At 38.2% G+C, this 16,648-nt stretch overlaps 1 protein-coding gene across 2 annotated transcripts in view; it reads left to right on the forward strand.

Annotated features, from left to right (window-relative positions):
- Positions 1-1,548: 1,548 nt before the first annotated feature.
- The window catches only part of pdlim2 (PDZ and LIM domain 2 (mystique)), a 32,051-nt gene continuing 16,951 nt past the window's right edge, over positions 1,549-16,648 (forward strand). The window contains exons 1-6 of one of the 2 annotated variants that reach the window (XM_088335782.1): positions 1,549-1,864; positions 7,322-7,444; positions 8,788-8,939; positions 11,506-11,575; positions 11,798-11,943; positions 14,215-14,278. In XM_088335782.1, coding sequence (XP_088191908.1) covers positions 7,352-7,444; positions 8,788-8,939; positions 11,506-11,575; positions 11,798-11,943; positions 14,215-14,278 — 525 coding nt within the window. In that variant the 5' untranslated portion in view covers positions 1,549-1,864; positions 7,322-7,351. The remainder of the gene's footprint in view (positions 1,865-7,321; positions 7,445-8,787; positions 8,940-11,505; positions 11,576-11,797; positions 11,944-14,214; positions 14,279-16,648) is intronic. The other variant, XM_088335781.1, reaches the window with a different exon arrangement.

Raw genomic sequence — 16,648 nt, forward strand, 5'->3', positions numbered from 1 at the left:
CCTTTTTCGGTTGCTCTTTCAGTCTTTCTATGGTTTCATCAGTGTCGCAACATAGCAAACCGATGATGATTACCAAGCTTTTTTCCAACCACTCCCTTTGAAGCCTCACAATGGAAAGGTTTTGATCACCAATTGGTATGCATCTTTCATGATGTCATAAACGGAATAGCCTGATGAAGAAGACTGCTGGAATTCTCAAGTTTCATTGTTTCCGGTAATGGTAGTTTCGTGAATTAAAACACCAAAGTAGTTCACTCATTGAAAGAATAGAGAGGGGATACTACAGTTTTTCTGTAGTTACTATCTTTCAAAAACATAATTTTCTATAAGACACTGATCAGGTAGAAAGATGATAAGGATTTTTGAACATGAATCACCTAACACCAATGTTTTCAACCAGTTTTCTGTGAGACTGTCAAGTGTGCCACGGGAAATTGCCCTATTTCATCTTTGAAAAACAAAACATGGCATTGTTCAGTATATTTTTCCCAGTGATCTGCTGAGTAACTGGCACTTTCCTCTGTATGGGTGGGTGGCAGTTGGTTGCTATTTTATTTTCTTATTAAATACTATGTATCTGTTTGTAAGGAGGTGCAGGTAAATATATTTAATACATTTTCTTAAATAAAACGTTTAAGACTGATTTGCCAAGAAATTGTAAAAAAAAAAAAATGGTAAAAATATTTAATTTTATTATTCTAATGAAAAATAGCTTAATACTGCAGTTATTTTGGCTGATTTAAATATCCTTATTTATTTATTTTTTTAAATGATAAGACTATAGTAAAACAGGTTGAAATATAGTAATATACCAAATTAGAGCAACAATATTAACAAAAATAAAAAACTTCCCCTCCTGAACTATTTTAGAGAAGGGCATTTGAATGAGGACCTTCTAGACAGCTTTTTCTGATCAAAAACCTCAGAAAATCACATTTAAAATAACGTTTTTTGTGCTTTTTTTCCTGAGTGATGTCATTCAAATGTTGTTTTTTTTTACAGTTAAAGACATAGTCCAATTTTAATGTCTTATTTTAACAAAGGCATTTGCCCACATATAAAAAAATAGCCCAGACTGAAAGACAATAAAATCATGACTCACAACACGTAGTAAGCTTTCTCTCCTGGCTTTGATCTCTTTGTTCTCCGGCAAAATTAACATAAAATGCGACAGAAACAAAATGAAAATAAATCCAAACAGCTTGTCAACATCATTTTTGCCGTTGCATGTATTCCGTTACTCCCCAAGCTTGCACAAAATGTAGTAATTTTATTCATATTTAGTTTCTTTTGTCTTTTATTAGCATATTTGGTATTGGAGTAATCCAAAAGTAATTGAAAGTAATCCAGTTAAAGTAACCCTACCCAACCCTGCTTGCGAGAGATTTTGGCAGAGCAAGTCTCATATTTGCTCCACTTGAGCTGTTTCAAAACTCTGAGTCACGTGAGCAATATCATCCAACTAGACGACCCGCCGAAATTGACTATCCCAGAAAGCCTGCGTTTTCCCCGTTTCGTTCAGCAGGTGACGCCATTTCGCTAAAACAGACGTGGCAGTCGAAAGGGCGAAATGGCTTAATTATGTTCACCCGGGCGGCACTCTCCTCTCCTCCCCGCCCATGCCGCGGTGTGACACGCCCAGGGCTTCTGTCTTTGACGAGGGCTTTATTTTGGTCGGAGCACATGGCAGCCAGAAATCATCACTGTGACAGCGACGGGACCAGAGCCTGGCGTTAACTCGTAGAACTCGCAGAAACACTTTGCGCCCCCCGAATTCGGTTGGAGAAACAAGCTCCTCTAATAGAAGCTAATAGTCCACAGGTGGAATCTGCAACCCGCAGCCGTTAACGCAGCACAAGTCTCGGTGAGTTAACGAGTATTTCAGAAAACCTCCACGAGACCTGCCATTAAAAGTCTTTATTATACGTAAAGTTACCATGTTTTACTCTGTTTAAATGTGTTAATTTTATTGCGTTTTCGGTTTCTCTTCAATGTTAATCATACAATGCAGACTTAACTAATAAAGGAAAGTGTCGTTTTTGATTACATTAACCAGACATTTTTGAGACGAGGCACCGTCAAAAATTGTTAAAAAAAAATGTATCACCTTGCACCATTTTCGTTTATTTGTTATTATTTTAAACGTTGGATAATTATGTTGCCTTAATTGATAGTAACGAGTTTTCTTCTCTTTTGTGGCCACCCTGGCTCTGAGGGTAATACAGGTTCCTTTTTGGTGAATAATGTTGCTCTTATTTAGGATATTATTATTAACCTGTCCTAATATATTTATATACTTTTGTATTATTTTTCTCCTAGTGGTATAAAATAAAAATAATGTTGATTTGAGTAATAAGCAAAAAATACACGATCTCCCATATAAAATGCATTTTTTTAATACTTATTCTAAAGTAAATTTCTATTTATTTTACACGAAAAAAGCCTAACGTAGAGGGAATTACTGTACACGAGTGTACCCTCTTGCTGCTCAAGGTGGAAAAACAACCTTGTGAAAAATGGTGCGGTTTGATCACTTAGTCTCTGTAGTTTGTAATCTCCCTTATGCGTTGTAGCACTTTTTTATTGTTGCACCACACAATACATTGGCATGTCGTGGTCAAATATTAGTGTCCCTTTAAAATGAGAAACAATTATCTGCCGTCCAAACTTTGTATCTAAGGAAAATAAAATATTTGAAATCGAAATTATGTGGAACATTTTTACTTTGTTTTTTATTTTTTTATTTTGCAGTGCAAGCTTAAAAAGCTTATTGAAACTAAATACGTAATGAATATTTACTGTGCTTTTTCATGTCCAAATATTTGGTATTGAAAATAAAAAAAGGTAATCTCATGCCCCCTACTGATATAGATGTATGACCAGTGGTAGATAGTCAATACACTGAACAACGATGTGGTTTTTGCAAAGAGAACATTGGGCAGTGGGGGAAAAGGGTGATTCAAGTGGCTTCTTTCTCATTCCTCACCCAAAATCCGCACCTGTACCACAGCTTCTTGTGTTTGAGAATTACCAGTCTTGGTCAGCCCTTGTGAATATGTCACTGTGGAGTACATAAAGGAAGTAATCACTTCCTACAAGTACATGCATAAGCAAGTAATTTAGCTTGTTCTCTGGATGGAACTTGTTGCATCTTTGCAGGTAGTCTGGCTTATAGAATTTAGAATACATTTGGATTAGGATGTTTTTTGCCCCAGTCAAAATTTTTGGGCTTCTGGTCCGATCAGATTTTTTTTTTTTTTTTCAAGGTGTGTGCTTCCCCATCTTGTTCTGAAAGAAAGGAATGTATAATCAGTTTGCTGCTGAGGTGTTTGCCACTTTGCACTTGTAAAGCTCAAAATCGTCCATATGAATCTGTTGTAGGTGATTAATCAAATTCGTAGTGATAAATAAAGGCTGCTATTCTGCGAGAAATTGCTTATAGCCATTGCATGTTATTGTTTGACTACTGTTGTGGGGTGGGAAAAAGTCCAAAGCCAAGGTAAGATTTTTCTCCAGATCACCTGGCTTTTCTTAGAACCAAACACCTCTTCTTATGCCATCAGTGTTTGCACTCCTTCCAATTTATTTTTTTGCTGACCTAGCATTAGCAACAAAAGAGACTGAATGGGACGAGCGTCACTGTCGATGCTGGACCTTTCGAGAGGGTTGGTGTATTGAAGTGATTGTGTGTGCAAAGGATGTGGTTTACAGGCTACATTGCTGAGCGCCGCAATGTGGGTGCCTATGCCGGAATAAGAGTGAAAATTAGAAATGCGCCTAAAAATAGGTAAAGATAAAGGGTTATTGTTTGAATAAAGTCACAGAAGAGCATAAGCCTTAGTGGTAATTGTTCTATATTTGACTCTAAGGCATATTGTAATATGCTTTCCCTGTCTGACAAGGGCGTTGGCCACAGAAATCACAGGTATGTCACGTCTATGATTACCCCAGAGACACATGAGCCATTAGTGATAAAAGTCCTAGTAAACATTAAGACAACTCAGCCAACACCCTCTCAGAGTGGATTTGTTATTGTTTGATATTTTCCCATCTCCCTGGCGACTGCAGCAAAATCTTACCAAAGGGGTGTGATGAATGAATAAATGAATGTTATTTTATGTAGTGCAGGGTGAGGCTTGTGGTTACATTCCTCTAGTTTTATTCAGTGGGTGTGTGTACTACCAGGTAGGTTTCGACCTGTCAGAGCACGGCAAGACACACTGCATGACTGTCAGAGCTGAGACAAGCTTCCCACTGGAGCACGTAGCATCTGTTATGTTGATCAGCTGTGCTTTTGTCTATAGTTATTGAGAACTAGTGGATTTTTGTTAAAACATTAGGAAATAAACACCCTCATTCACTGAGAAGGTGAAAGTGTTGATGTAGGTGTCCGTGTTTTGGCTGGCCCGCATATAAATGTGCAAAGTATGTTGAACAGATGTCTGCTGAGCTGCTCAAATGCGGTTTTGTCCTGAGAGTGTCAATTTTCCTCTTCATAGACCTGCGACACATTTTTGTGTTGCACAAGCCTTCCTGTAACAAATCATTTGAATAATTGCTTTCTGAATTTTATTGTTGTATTTGAATTTCCTGGAACTCTTTCCACTTGCGTAAAATATACTATTAATTTGCCAAGATCTGAAACGACTGCTCCTGTTTGACTGGTTTCAAAAAGTCAATATACAAGATAGCTATATTGAGTATAGAATCTGTACGCGTACAGGCTAAATAATGAGACCAAAATTCCTAGAGTGGTGTTAAAGTTATAACACATCTCAGCTTACGTATTAGTTTTATTCCACAGATCAGTTGCACAGAACAACCCACTACTTTTGCTTAACTTGGTGGTAGACCGTGATAAGAATAGTCTATAAAAACTATAAGACAATTAGGAAAGCTTATTCTAAAATTAAACAAGCTTCTTCAATAAAATAGTGTTTTTTTGCTTCCAGCTTAGAAACTTTTGAACTTCAAATATGTCACAAAAAATCTAATTGATTGTGAAGAATGCCATTATTATCCCTACAGCTCTTGGCAAGTACACTTGTCTGCTGACTTGTGCTAGCAAGTTTGTAATTCAGCACTTTGCATGCATTCTTGAAGATTTAAGCTAACTCTTGTGTATATGTGGCCAAATGTTGTGTCAAGTTACCAAGATGCACAAATGTAATACAGAAGTGATGCCTTGAAGTCGGCTGTTCACATGCAGGGCATTAATTTTATTTGACCTTTGCAATAGGCCAGATGTTCCCTCTCACGTCTTAAATCATGACATGAGGTTTGATTTACCTCGTGTAAAAGCTCTCATAATTGTACCAAAACTGACTCTCCATACAGAACTCTTAGATTTCAGTTTTCCCAACTTTTTTTCTTTTTAGGAAAATAAAATCTGCCAGCATGGGCAAAACCTACAATATGTCACAAAAGTCAGTACACCCCCCATTCTTGCAGGGATTTAATCATAATGTTTAAATGAACAACACTGAGGAAACATCGCTTTGACACAATGAAAGCTAGTCTGTTTAAAACTTATATAACAGTGTAAGTTGATTTTTTTTTCCCCTAAAAACCAAAGCCATGAGTAGCTCACCCCTGGTAACAAGAGTGAGTACACCCTTAAGTAAAAGTTCCTAAAGTACAATATTTTCTGTGGCCCCCATGGTTTTGAAGGACCGATTTAATCCTGGCCATGGATTTCACCAGGGCCACACAAATTGCCACTGGAATGTTCTTCCACTCCTCCATGACAACATTACTGAGCCGGGAGATATTCCGAATCTTTTGCTTCTCCACATTCCGCTTGAGGATGCCCCAAAGATGTTCTGTGGGTTTATACCTGGATACATGATTGACAAGTCCATCCCCTTTACCCTTAGCCCCTTTAGAAAAGCCTTGGTCTACTTAGGGGCATATTTGGGGTCTTTGTCAGGCAGAAACATTGCCCTGTGACCCAGTTTCTGGAAGTTGGGGATTATTTTCTGCTCCAGTATTTCACAGTACATCCTTGAGTTTGTGTTCCCCTTAATGACATACAACTCCCTAATTCCAGTTGCACTCATTCAGGCCCAAACCATGATATTCCCAACATCATGCTTGACTTCAGGCCTGAGACACACGTTTTACCTGGTTGCTGCCACACATGCTTCACGCCATATGAGCCAAATGAATTAAACTTTGTCTCATCAAACCACAGGATATCTTTCCAGTAAGCCAAGGCCTTTGTTTACAAACCTTTTTTTCATTGTTTTTCCAATTTAGTTCCAATTTTAGTATATGCGAATTTCAAAGCGATGTTTCTTCACTAATGTTCCCTTAAACATTATGATAAAATCTCTGCAGAAATGTGAGGGGTGTACAGTAAGACCTCGGCTATCGCGGTTAATGGGGACCAAAACCACCCGCAATAAGTGAAAATCAGCGAAGTTGCGGCGCACCTTCAAAAAGCAAAATTTTTGTTTTGTTTTTGTCAGATTATTATTTTTTAGACCCGGTTAATGGGGACCAAAACCACCCGCTAAAAGTGAAAATCTGCGAAGTAGCGACGCCCTTTCAAAAAAAATATAAAAAAATCTCTTTGAAGTCTATCATCCCCTTGAAACCTAATCACTCCTCTTCAAGGTCCAGATCTCTTATGAGTAACAGTCTGGTAGTTCTGATTGTTTTTGCAGAATCTTTCGACTTTGTTTAACCTAACTATCAAGGCTAGGGAAATCGACAGGGAAGTGGCAATGAGGTTAAGTATCCATACTGATTCTCAACAGGTATGGCAATACTTTTACCGTCATTTTCCAAAATAGCCTGGTAATGTGCTGTATGCCCAGTTGTTCTATCCCATACAAGATGTGTGAGCACACATTCTATATAAGCAGATATTTATTTGAGATACAAAAACTCAACTTTCAAAAAGGTTTTTTTTTGTGTGTCTTATCTAAATTTTCGTCACCATATAGTTTGAGTGTAAGATGCTTCTGTGCTTTTACTACATGCATTTATTTTCCTTGTCTCAAATGTCCGTTTAGATTTATTGCAACTATTTGCTTATGCAAGTTTCTGAATGATGTCAGTCATGTGTTTATAGTCCAATTTTAAATTCCACCCTTTCCTGTTTGATGTGGTTCTGCACTTCATGTCAAAAGGATTTAGTCTACTGAAAAGTGAAAGCAGTGGGGATGAAAAGCAGATTCCAACCAATCTTGCCTCTGATATCAATCCAGTCTTGCCTCCTGATAGCCAGCTGTAGCAGTAGAAGTTCAATTTCAAAAATGAGTCAAGTAAGCAATATTGTACCAGTATTGTAAATAAGTATTTGTTTTAATGGCAGGTTGTCTAAAGTGTGTGCCAAGACTGATCAATGGCACTGACTGTGAACTTGACTGGTCCATCACCATGGGGCTTCAGAATCGTTGGAGGAAGGGACTTCAAAAAAGCCATTACTGTATCTAAGGTATTTGTGAGAACACATCGCCCCACTTCTAAACCTCATCTTGCCCTATCAAACCATATCCTTTGTTTTGTCAACCCAGACCCTAATGGAATGCCATGCAAAATCAATTTCCTCCTCACTGAGTCCCTTTTCTTGTTTTTTGTTTTGCATCCACAGGCTTTCTCATACCTATTTCCTTTAGAATTGAATGGAGGTAGATTACGTTAGAAGGAAACCACTGATTACAGTAACAGTGGAAGTAGAGGTGGGAGGTAATGTGTTCCTGGTCTGGAATGTTCAGTGTCTTAGATGTTTTTTCAATAATAATATGCACATAAAATATGTACCTGTCATTGACTTAAGCTTTACTGTTTTAGAGACCAGGTATTATTTGCCCTGCTAACTATTTTGTAATGGAGGAGATGCACAAATTCTCAGTATACAATTCACAAACAAAATGTGTTTGCTTATCTAAAATGTAAAAACTGCCAATTGAAAAAAGAATAGAATAGAATATACCTTAATTGGACATTGCTGATCATGACAATAAATCTAAAAATATAGTTTAGTTTAATTCGTTCCTCATCTGCAATTCAGAAGCTATCTTGCTAGTGGTGTGATTCTGGTGGCTATTGGCATTGCAATGGGTGCGCTTATTTTGGTCAGAATAACGGCTTCACTTGGCGCAAGACTTTATAATAGCTCGCCTAACAGTATTTAGTTGAACGACTTGACTTGAAGGTAATCCAGGCATGTCCTGATCACAATAGGCATCCAGCTTTGTGAGTCACCACAGCAACACTTAGTGGCTTCTTGAAGGGCCACATGCATGGCCCCTCTTGCTTTGCTAAAGTGACTAGCATTCTTTCTGCAAACAAACACCTTTTTTTCTGTGGAATGAACACTCGCACTACACAGCTCTTTTATAGTGTTTTGCATTCTTTGGTTTCTCTATTGAATTTTACCAAAATTTGGTCAAAAAATTTCACGAATTGCATCATGAAGGCCTCTATTTTGGCTTTTGCATTTAAATAATTGCGTGCCTGCTTGCAAACTGTAACCAAAGTTCAGTCCCATAAAAGTGGAATTTCCATTGATGTGGTGGTGTGACATTGGCTTTGATGATTGAGGAGTTTGTTCATGATGCACAAACCTACCTCTTAGCATACCCAGTTAACTGTAACTGTTCTCTGCAGCTGCTATGATACGGCCACTACAAAAACCTGTATCCTTGAACTTATTAAGCACCTTAAGAATTTTCCTCGTATGATAATTCTTTATTTCTATAGTTAATTGCACAGCCACTCGTGGAACAAATAGAGGTTGAGTGGCGCCTAAGATTATTTTAATTCTAAACTCAACAGGTCAACGGAGGCAGCAAAGCCGAGCAAGCAGCACTCAAACTGGGTGATGTCATCTTGGCCATCAACGGGGAAAATACTGCTGACATGCTAAATGCAGAGGCTCAGAACAAAATCAAGAACTCAAAGACCCATCTGCTGCTGATGGTGGAGAGGTATGCACCATCAATCCATATATTATGATCTAAGCATTCTTGTGGCCAAATTAAGTATTTAAATCACGTAGATACAATAACTCATTTTTTGTTTCGGTTTAGAAACACCCCCCTCTTTTAATGCCAACACTACATCCAGTTCTTCCACTGTTCCCTTTTTTTAGTTCTCATGTAAACACTGCACAAATTAAACAAGTGATTGCAATCAGGGGAAATACCAGTTTGAATTGGAGCCACATTGTTGTTTTTCCCTGGTCCTCCCTTCTTCTCTTACAAATATATTTGGAGACATAACGTGGTTTACTCTTAGGTTTGTTCTTGGCTGGAAATTTAATGTAAGGTCTTCCCTTAATTGCCTATTTTTGGTCACAGTCTCGCCCAGTATTTCTCTCATGTTGCCTTGCCTTTTTTTCCCACTCTGCCAAGAATTCAAAGGCGGGTAAACACATGTGCAGTACTTTCGCGTTTCCTCCTCGGATGTCCAATGTCCATGTGAGTGTGTTCGAACCCGGTTGACCCCATTGTTCCTTTCACTGATCATGAGAGCTGCATCGTTACTTATGGACAATGCAATTATATATAGGAGTGGCACGTTGAGTGTATCACAGTTTGGTAAATGAGTGTTCAGAACAGACGTTTACTTTCAATGAATTTGTTACACAATGTCAGGTTTTTTTTAATGTTCATTTTGTTGTCTGCTTACTTTAGTTGGCACAACACTCTTCCCACTCAACTTGTGGATGGCAGCAATGCCACTCTGTACCATCATCACTGATAGTAAATTGTCCCTTTGTTTGCTTTGCTGGTGTAAAGTCACATTTACTTGCATAGCCTTGATCACAAAAACCCTCAAAGAGCTGCATAGACTACCATTGCAGGCTCCCCTGATCTGAAACTTCCATGAGGTAAAGAAAAAACTCAACCACAGAATGAGGAAAATGTAGAAACCTTGAGAAGGACCGCACATGAGGTAATGCCCCTTTTGTTACCACTGCTGGTGAAAAAAATAAAAATAAATGTGTATATATATATATATATATATATATATATATATATATAATATGCGTTACTATGTAATATTATCGGTCTGTTACCTGTAGTAGCACTGTTATGAATGTGTTCTTTCTGTTACAAAGCTATTATTTGTTGTCTGAGTTTCCTGTGAGCTGTACAACTTGTTTTGCATGTGATAGATTTTTAGGGGTTTTGTTTTGAGAGTTAAAGCATGTGTTTCATTAATTCCAAATGTATCTTGGTGTGCTTTTTAGGAGAGAGAAAAAAGCTCCAAGTGGTAATGAAACTGGCGTTTGTGACTTGCCACTTTCGGCAGTGGTGGCTTAAGAGTTGTCAGCATAGCTGTTAGCTTTCCCTTCTGACGTCGCCTCAGTTAATTTCCGGACACGATACAATTTCAGAGAGCACCCACTGGTGATCAGCTTTTCCTTGCGCTTTTCTGACTTTCATCAAGTTCCTATATAATTAATGAATTCATTTTCAATGTAACGAGCTGCTAAAGTTCCGAGCTGGCGTGTTTGTTTTGGTGGCCATTTGTACATGTGCTGCATGACTGATTGGCATCTTACACGCACACACGTCTTGCAAACTTTGCCTTGCCTTCATTGGTTGGTGCCATTCAAACCTACTTCTAATTGGCCGTCAGTGTTAAACCACGAAATGGGACGATCAAACGTCAATCAAACAAAAAAAACACACTATGAATCCTTGGAAAAAAAAAACGCAGTGATTTGCGATTACACTATCGCACTACGTCACTACATGATATCGATTCGATTTTGGTTAATCGTGCAGCCCTATTCTACACTACACAATGGAAAGGCACACACTCCATTTTTATCAAAAGCTAATGTTTTCTTGTAATGGAGACACAACACTGATCCAATCATTAACCTGCAATATAACATCTGATTGTCCACCACTTGCCACTCAACACTGATGTGGGGTAATCTGTTTCAGTCCCCATATCTGTCGTCTGGAGAAGTAATGAGTTCTAGCTTCTGTGCTTTTTTTCTTTTTCTTTTTTGTCATGATTTCTACACACACTATTGCAAGTCTAGGCAATGAGAGGTGGTGTGTTTCTGCGTGAATTACCACAGGCATTCAGGCCTTCCTGTGTGTTTCATTACAGTACCTCAGGCTTGACCAAGAGCCCGTCATCCCGTGGCCCCACAGTGTAGGGGGCACAGTGTGTTTGAATTGGCCACTGAACGCCCATTTTTTTCCCCCTTCAAATGTAATCATCAAATTGCTTGCAGAATGTGTTTTTATTTAAAGTAAAAGTGACTGCTATACAGTTTGAAAGAGGAGAGCCATCAGAGGAATCTTTTTGAGACACACAGTTGGATGCCAACAGACGTGCTTGAACATTCTCCAAAGCAGTCTAAAAATGTTTCCATTCTGTAATTTTAAACCGTATTCCAAGGAGTAAAAGCTAAACGTGGACTTGGTTTGTATTTTACTTTTTGGGGTGTTTTCTTTATGCTAATAGGTTTAATATTGTCTTAAACTTTTTGATTTAAATACCTGGGGTTTTTGGTTTTTTTCTTAGGCTTGAACAATCCAGGCCAAAACAGACAAATGGCATCAGCAACTCTGAGCAGCTAACTGGGCGCTTCCAGGTCAGGCTTTTCCCTCTCTGTTTGAATTCAATCTGTGAACTATTTGTTTCATTAAGATGATAGAGTTCGGGAAAATAACTATTTCGATTTAACCATTTAGGCCTACATGAGGGCAGGTTTTACAATGTTTGCACGGAAACTTAATTTCTAATGCAACTGTAAAATATTAAATCACGAAACATTAAACCTACACTTAATTTTTTTCCCTGTAATGATATATAGGAAGCAGTAATCGTAAGTCGAGATGAGAACCAGAACTACAGAGAGTACAGTATATCCAGTCCTGCATCGCTGTCACCTGTGCCATGTTCACCTCAACCTCCTGGCAGTCCTGAAGGCAAGAGAGAGAGGTTTACACCCACCAAGAGGTAATGGCTCCTAGGAACACTACTATTTGATGCACACTGCCGTTCATATTTTTGGGGTGACACAAACGATGGCTATTTTTTTCCATAAAATAGTCACACTTTAAAGTTCCGCACGCACCTGACTCAAACCACGTCGGCAGTTTCGGCTCGACGCCTTTGGCTACAGAACGATAATCTGCCCTTGCACATATAAAGCTCTTTTCAGACTCGTCATTTTCAGTTCTCCAAGTTGTACAAACGTGTTTTTGTCTCACGTCGCCATTCAAAATAGTCACATAGCGATTAGGAAGACAAGCACATGTAGTTTTTTGAATGTTATTATAGTTAACTACAATAGATTGTGCTGTTGTTTTAAGAATCAGTGACAACAACTTTTATGATATGCTGCTGGAATCCTTTTTGGTGTTACCATGTTTGCTTTTCATTAGGCTACTGAATAAAAAATAAAGTGTTAATCCTCCATGAATCGGTGAATTTATGACTGAACTCATTTACTTCTGCGCCGGAAAAAAAAATGCGAACCAGGGTTATGTCGTTTAAAATATGAGCCCTATAATTCTAGACTACAGCGCCAGTGCTGTTGTCATCATTTGTTTGTCATAGTTCCTCGAGGAAACTCCGGTCCACGGTGTTTTGTATTGAAGAGCGCAAGCGTCAAATCACGTTTTTTCTCGCTCTCCCGCACACGTGAAGAATTTGGCGACCAATTGCCAAAAATACTCCACAACATTGGCGTTGTGCTGTTTTCCTCTAAAAATTGCTTGCGTACACCTGATGCCAGAAGCAAAATGCAAATCGCCAGTTACGTTGCATGCAGTTGGCTTACGTGTGTGCAGGGTTTTATGTATCAAATGAGTTCAATGTCTGTGTTCTTTTGCCCATCTCAGTCTCTTCTTTTTGTTGGCCAGTCTCGGATATCGCTTTTTCTTTGCCACTCTGCCTTGCAGGCCATAATTTGAGTTCGCCTCTTCACTGTAGATGTTTATACTGGTGTTTTGAGGGTACTATTTAACCAAGCTGCTAGTTGAAGACTTGTAAGGCGTCTATTCGTCAAACAAAAGACTTGAATGTACTTTTCCTCTTGCTTGGTTAACAAGATTTTCTTAGGGTTCAGATGCCTTTACCTTTTTACAAGGTTCTCAGTTACTTTAAAAAAAACATGGGTGTTTTTCAATTTAACCTTCATAACGGTAAAATGAAAAAGCAGTATAGACTTGGATTCCTTATCCTTTCTTTAATTGATAATTTATTGGTAATGTGATCTTGAAAAATCCAACTGTGCGATCTTTAGGGGCCAATGTTGTCCTTGATTGGGTGTAATGGAGACTCCTGGGGGAAAACGAGTCTTTCAAAAATCATAAACATTAAAACAAAAACAAAAAACGCAACTTTGAATATTCTGTGGCAATCTTCTAGCCGTTGTCTATTGTCAGACTACAACATCTACGTTATTTGTCGGGAGTACTGAATTGTGGTTTTAAGTTACCATTTGTCTTTATTGTAGTCCAAAAGTCAATGCTTTGCCATCAGTGTAAAAAATTATCCAAACCCAAGGATCACTGCACAAAAATACGACATATTTTACTTTGATTTAAAATTAACGTTGAATAATGTTGCTCTTCCATCTTTTTAAATCTCCTTTTATCCGTATCAATCCAGCTATAGTTGAGCATTTGTGAGACAAATTCCGTTTGGCAAATTGAGAAGGATTTAAAGGGGACAAAGTACTCTCGTGACACTGCAGCATCAGTGTCAATAGCGATGTGAATTACAAAGTGGAACTACAAGCGTGTACTGTAGTGACAAAGGATATGCATCGGATACCACATTCCTCCATTTGCAGTCAATAACAAAAGCAGAATGTGGAACGTTCACCACACTTATTGTTTGCCATTTGTGGACTGTTTTTTACAACTTTAGACAACAGGTCAAATGGTTGGCCTCATTGACTCGTTTGGCTCTTTATTTATTTGAACACATTCACTTATGTTTATTAAATTCTTTTCTACAGAGTTTGAAGTGTGTGTGTGTGTGTGTGTGTGTGTGTGTGTGTGTGTGTGTGTGTCTAAGCACATTGGGGGAAAAACGTGTTGGGACTGAATAGATTTCATGTTTTCATACAATCTGATCAAAGGCAGCATTATATTAGTTTACACTGTCACTTCCAGGCATGCTTGTTTGCAAAAATGTACATAAATGTGAATAATTTGAGCGTGAATGTTCCCAACATAGAAGCTTTACTTTCTACTTCCTTTTTTGTTTGTTTTAAAGTGTTCAGCTGCGCTCATGGTCCCCAGAGGAGAAGAGTTACAGACTGTCCAGGCCACTTTCACAGGTTGGTTTTTGAAAGCAATCTTTTTTTTTTGTATCTTAAAGTCAAAAGTAGTTGTGGTCTGCTCTTTACAGTTGAGTTTTGTCTGTGATAATGTTTTTGTTTTTAGCTGCAGCAATTGTGTGTATCTGTGATATGTTTGTGAGGAATTTGTTAACAGGATTCAAAAAGGCTTTGACATTTTTGCAACAGGGAATGCGTACACAATCATGGATTATTCAGTCATCTTTTGGATAGCATTTTTTGAGAAAACAATGAGGATAACTTTTGGTTGTAGCAACACACCCTATTATCCTTAAGCAGTCGATTTTGTTTAAAAAGGTTTGGGGTTATCCTCTCAGTTGCATCAATCCATATTTTGTTTATTCACAATTCCAGCAACAAAAGTAAAATAAAATAAGGACTTCTGCAGATCCTTCACTGAGCTTCTGAGAGAACATGTTGTGGGAAAAAATCATTGTAAATTATTTCAACTATGTGTGCATGCTTGGCTTCACTAAATACTGAACATGTGAGATGACAGAGTAGGAAAAACAGACAAGACCCCCTTGTAATGGCAGGGAATTCAAGACCTTTTTATAACTATTGTGGACATTTGATGAAGTTGTATAAATATGCCAAGATTTGAACTTTAAAACATTTTAACATTACTCTTAGGAAGATTTAGCTTCAGGAAGCCCACACAGAAGAAAGTGTTTTGGATACTATGTAGTGGATAAATGAAAAATAACATCCTGCTGCAGTAGCCATATTCACACAGCAAGTGGTCACATCAGGGAGTAAAGCTACATTTTATTTGTTGAACCCTTTTAATAGAGGACATGCTGTACAGCTGCATAAAAGCAGTAGGGCAAGTCTCAATAAAATAATTCCTAATTGTGTTGTGACTTAAACGTCACATGACAATCACTTTCAACACAGAGGTGTGGGTAGTAACTTAATATTGTATTCAGAATTAGCTTCCCTGGTCGGGACTGGCATTTTGATGCCTGACAGTACAAAAACAGCCAATTTCTCATTTCTATCTATTTGCATAAGTACCTCAAGCGCAGGATGGTAAGTTGTAAAAATAGGATATAGGATGGCAATAAGACACTTTACCTTAAATAAATGTTAAACTCCACTAGACAATCAAAGTACGTATAGACTGATTTCTAATTTCCAGTTTGATAGTCTTAGACGTCTGTTCTTTTCCTAATGTGTATTTAGTTGGATTTGGGTCAATGTGACTTTACTGACATGCCCATGAGGTTACTTAAATCCGATCAAGGCTGCAGCAAGTGAGATAAGTAAAATCCACTTTGATGCCTGAGTTGTCAGATTGAAACTGAGATGACAGATTTGGACAGGATTACGATTTAACAGAAGAGAATGTGACTTTTATAGCCAGGAATTTTAACAAGTATTTATGAATAAGTGGCAGCTTCAAGGTTATTTGAAATCATCATTGGTGGTGATATCAGTTGGAGGACTTGATTCTGTTATGAAATAGTTTCTAATGCAGTTGATTTTATTTCAGTTGCTCGACCAAGTATTTTTACTGTGAGATTAAATCAACTACAGTTCTGGAGTGTGGAACAAAAATTCTGAACTGGCCTAGCAGCTCAAGGGGAGCACACGCGAGCATGCACACAAACTCTACCTGTTGGAATAAAGTGTTCCTGTCATCACTTTTTCTCAAACAAGCTCACGTCTGTGATTTCTCATGAGACTTGTTCTTGTTTTTAGTATTCCGTTCAATTTACCAAATTGGAGTTAAAATCTGAATTGCAGAAACAATGTACTGTAATAAAATATAATTGACATCTGCTGTTCCAATTTTCAACTTGAACAAATTTTGACATTTGCTAACGTATCACATTCAAGAAACCTTGTTTTCAGCTTAACTGACATTTGAGATGTTTGCCTATGGACTATGCAGTATTTTACCCCCCATGTTTTTGGTCTGTAAGGCGAGCTAAAATGTAATTTCTGTCTGCCATCTGTGTCTTTGACAGCTTGAGTGTGTGCTATTATTTAGCCTGGTGGGTGAGAAATAGATTTTGGCTGACCTTTTCCCCCGTGAATGTTGTCAAGTGAGGTTTTAAAATGATTGGTGTCTAACTGCCGTGATTAGTGAGTTGAATTATTTCAGTGCGCTCTGTAAGAAACTGGCCGGGAATAGGCCTGCCTCTGCTGCCCTGTACATTATGCTGCTTGGGCTGGCAAGAATACTGCAGCTCAGTAAATCTGAGCTGCGGTGGCTCATAACGAGGACCTCTGTCTCAATTGGGAGGTGAACAGCGCTTCTATGTCAGGTGATCGGCATCCCTGAAAAGTGGATAAAAGGGTTTTCCACACTTCTTTTGGATCCTTCGGTGAGTAAAGCGAATC

The sequence above is a fragment of the Urocampus carinirostris genome, chromosome 5, assembly GCF_059441175.1.
Source record: "Urocampus carinirostris isolate Australia breed hairy pipefish chromosome 5, RoL_Ucar_1.0, whole genome shotgun sequence".
Classification (NCBI taxonomy): domain Eukaryota; kingdom Metazoa; phylum Chordata; class Actinopteri; order Syngnathiformes; family Syngnathidae; genus Urocampus; species Urocampus carinirostris.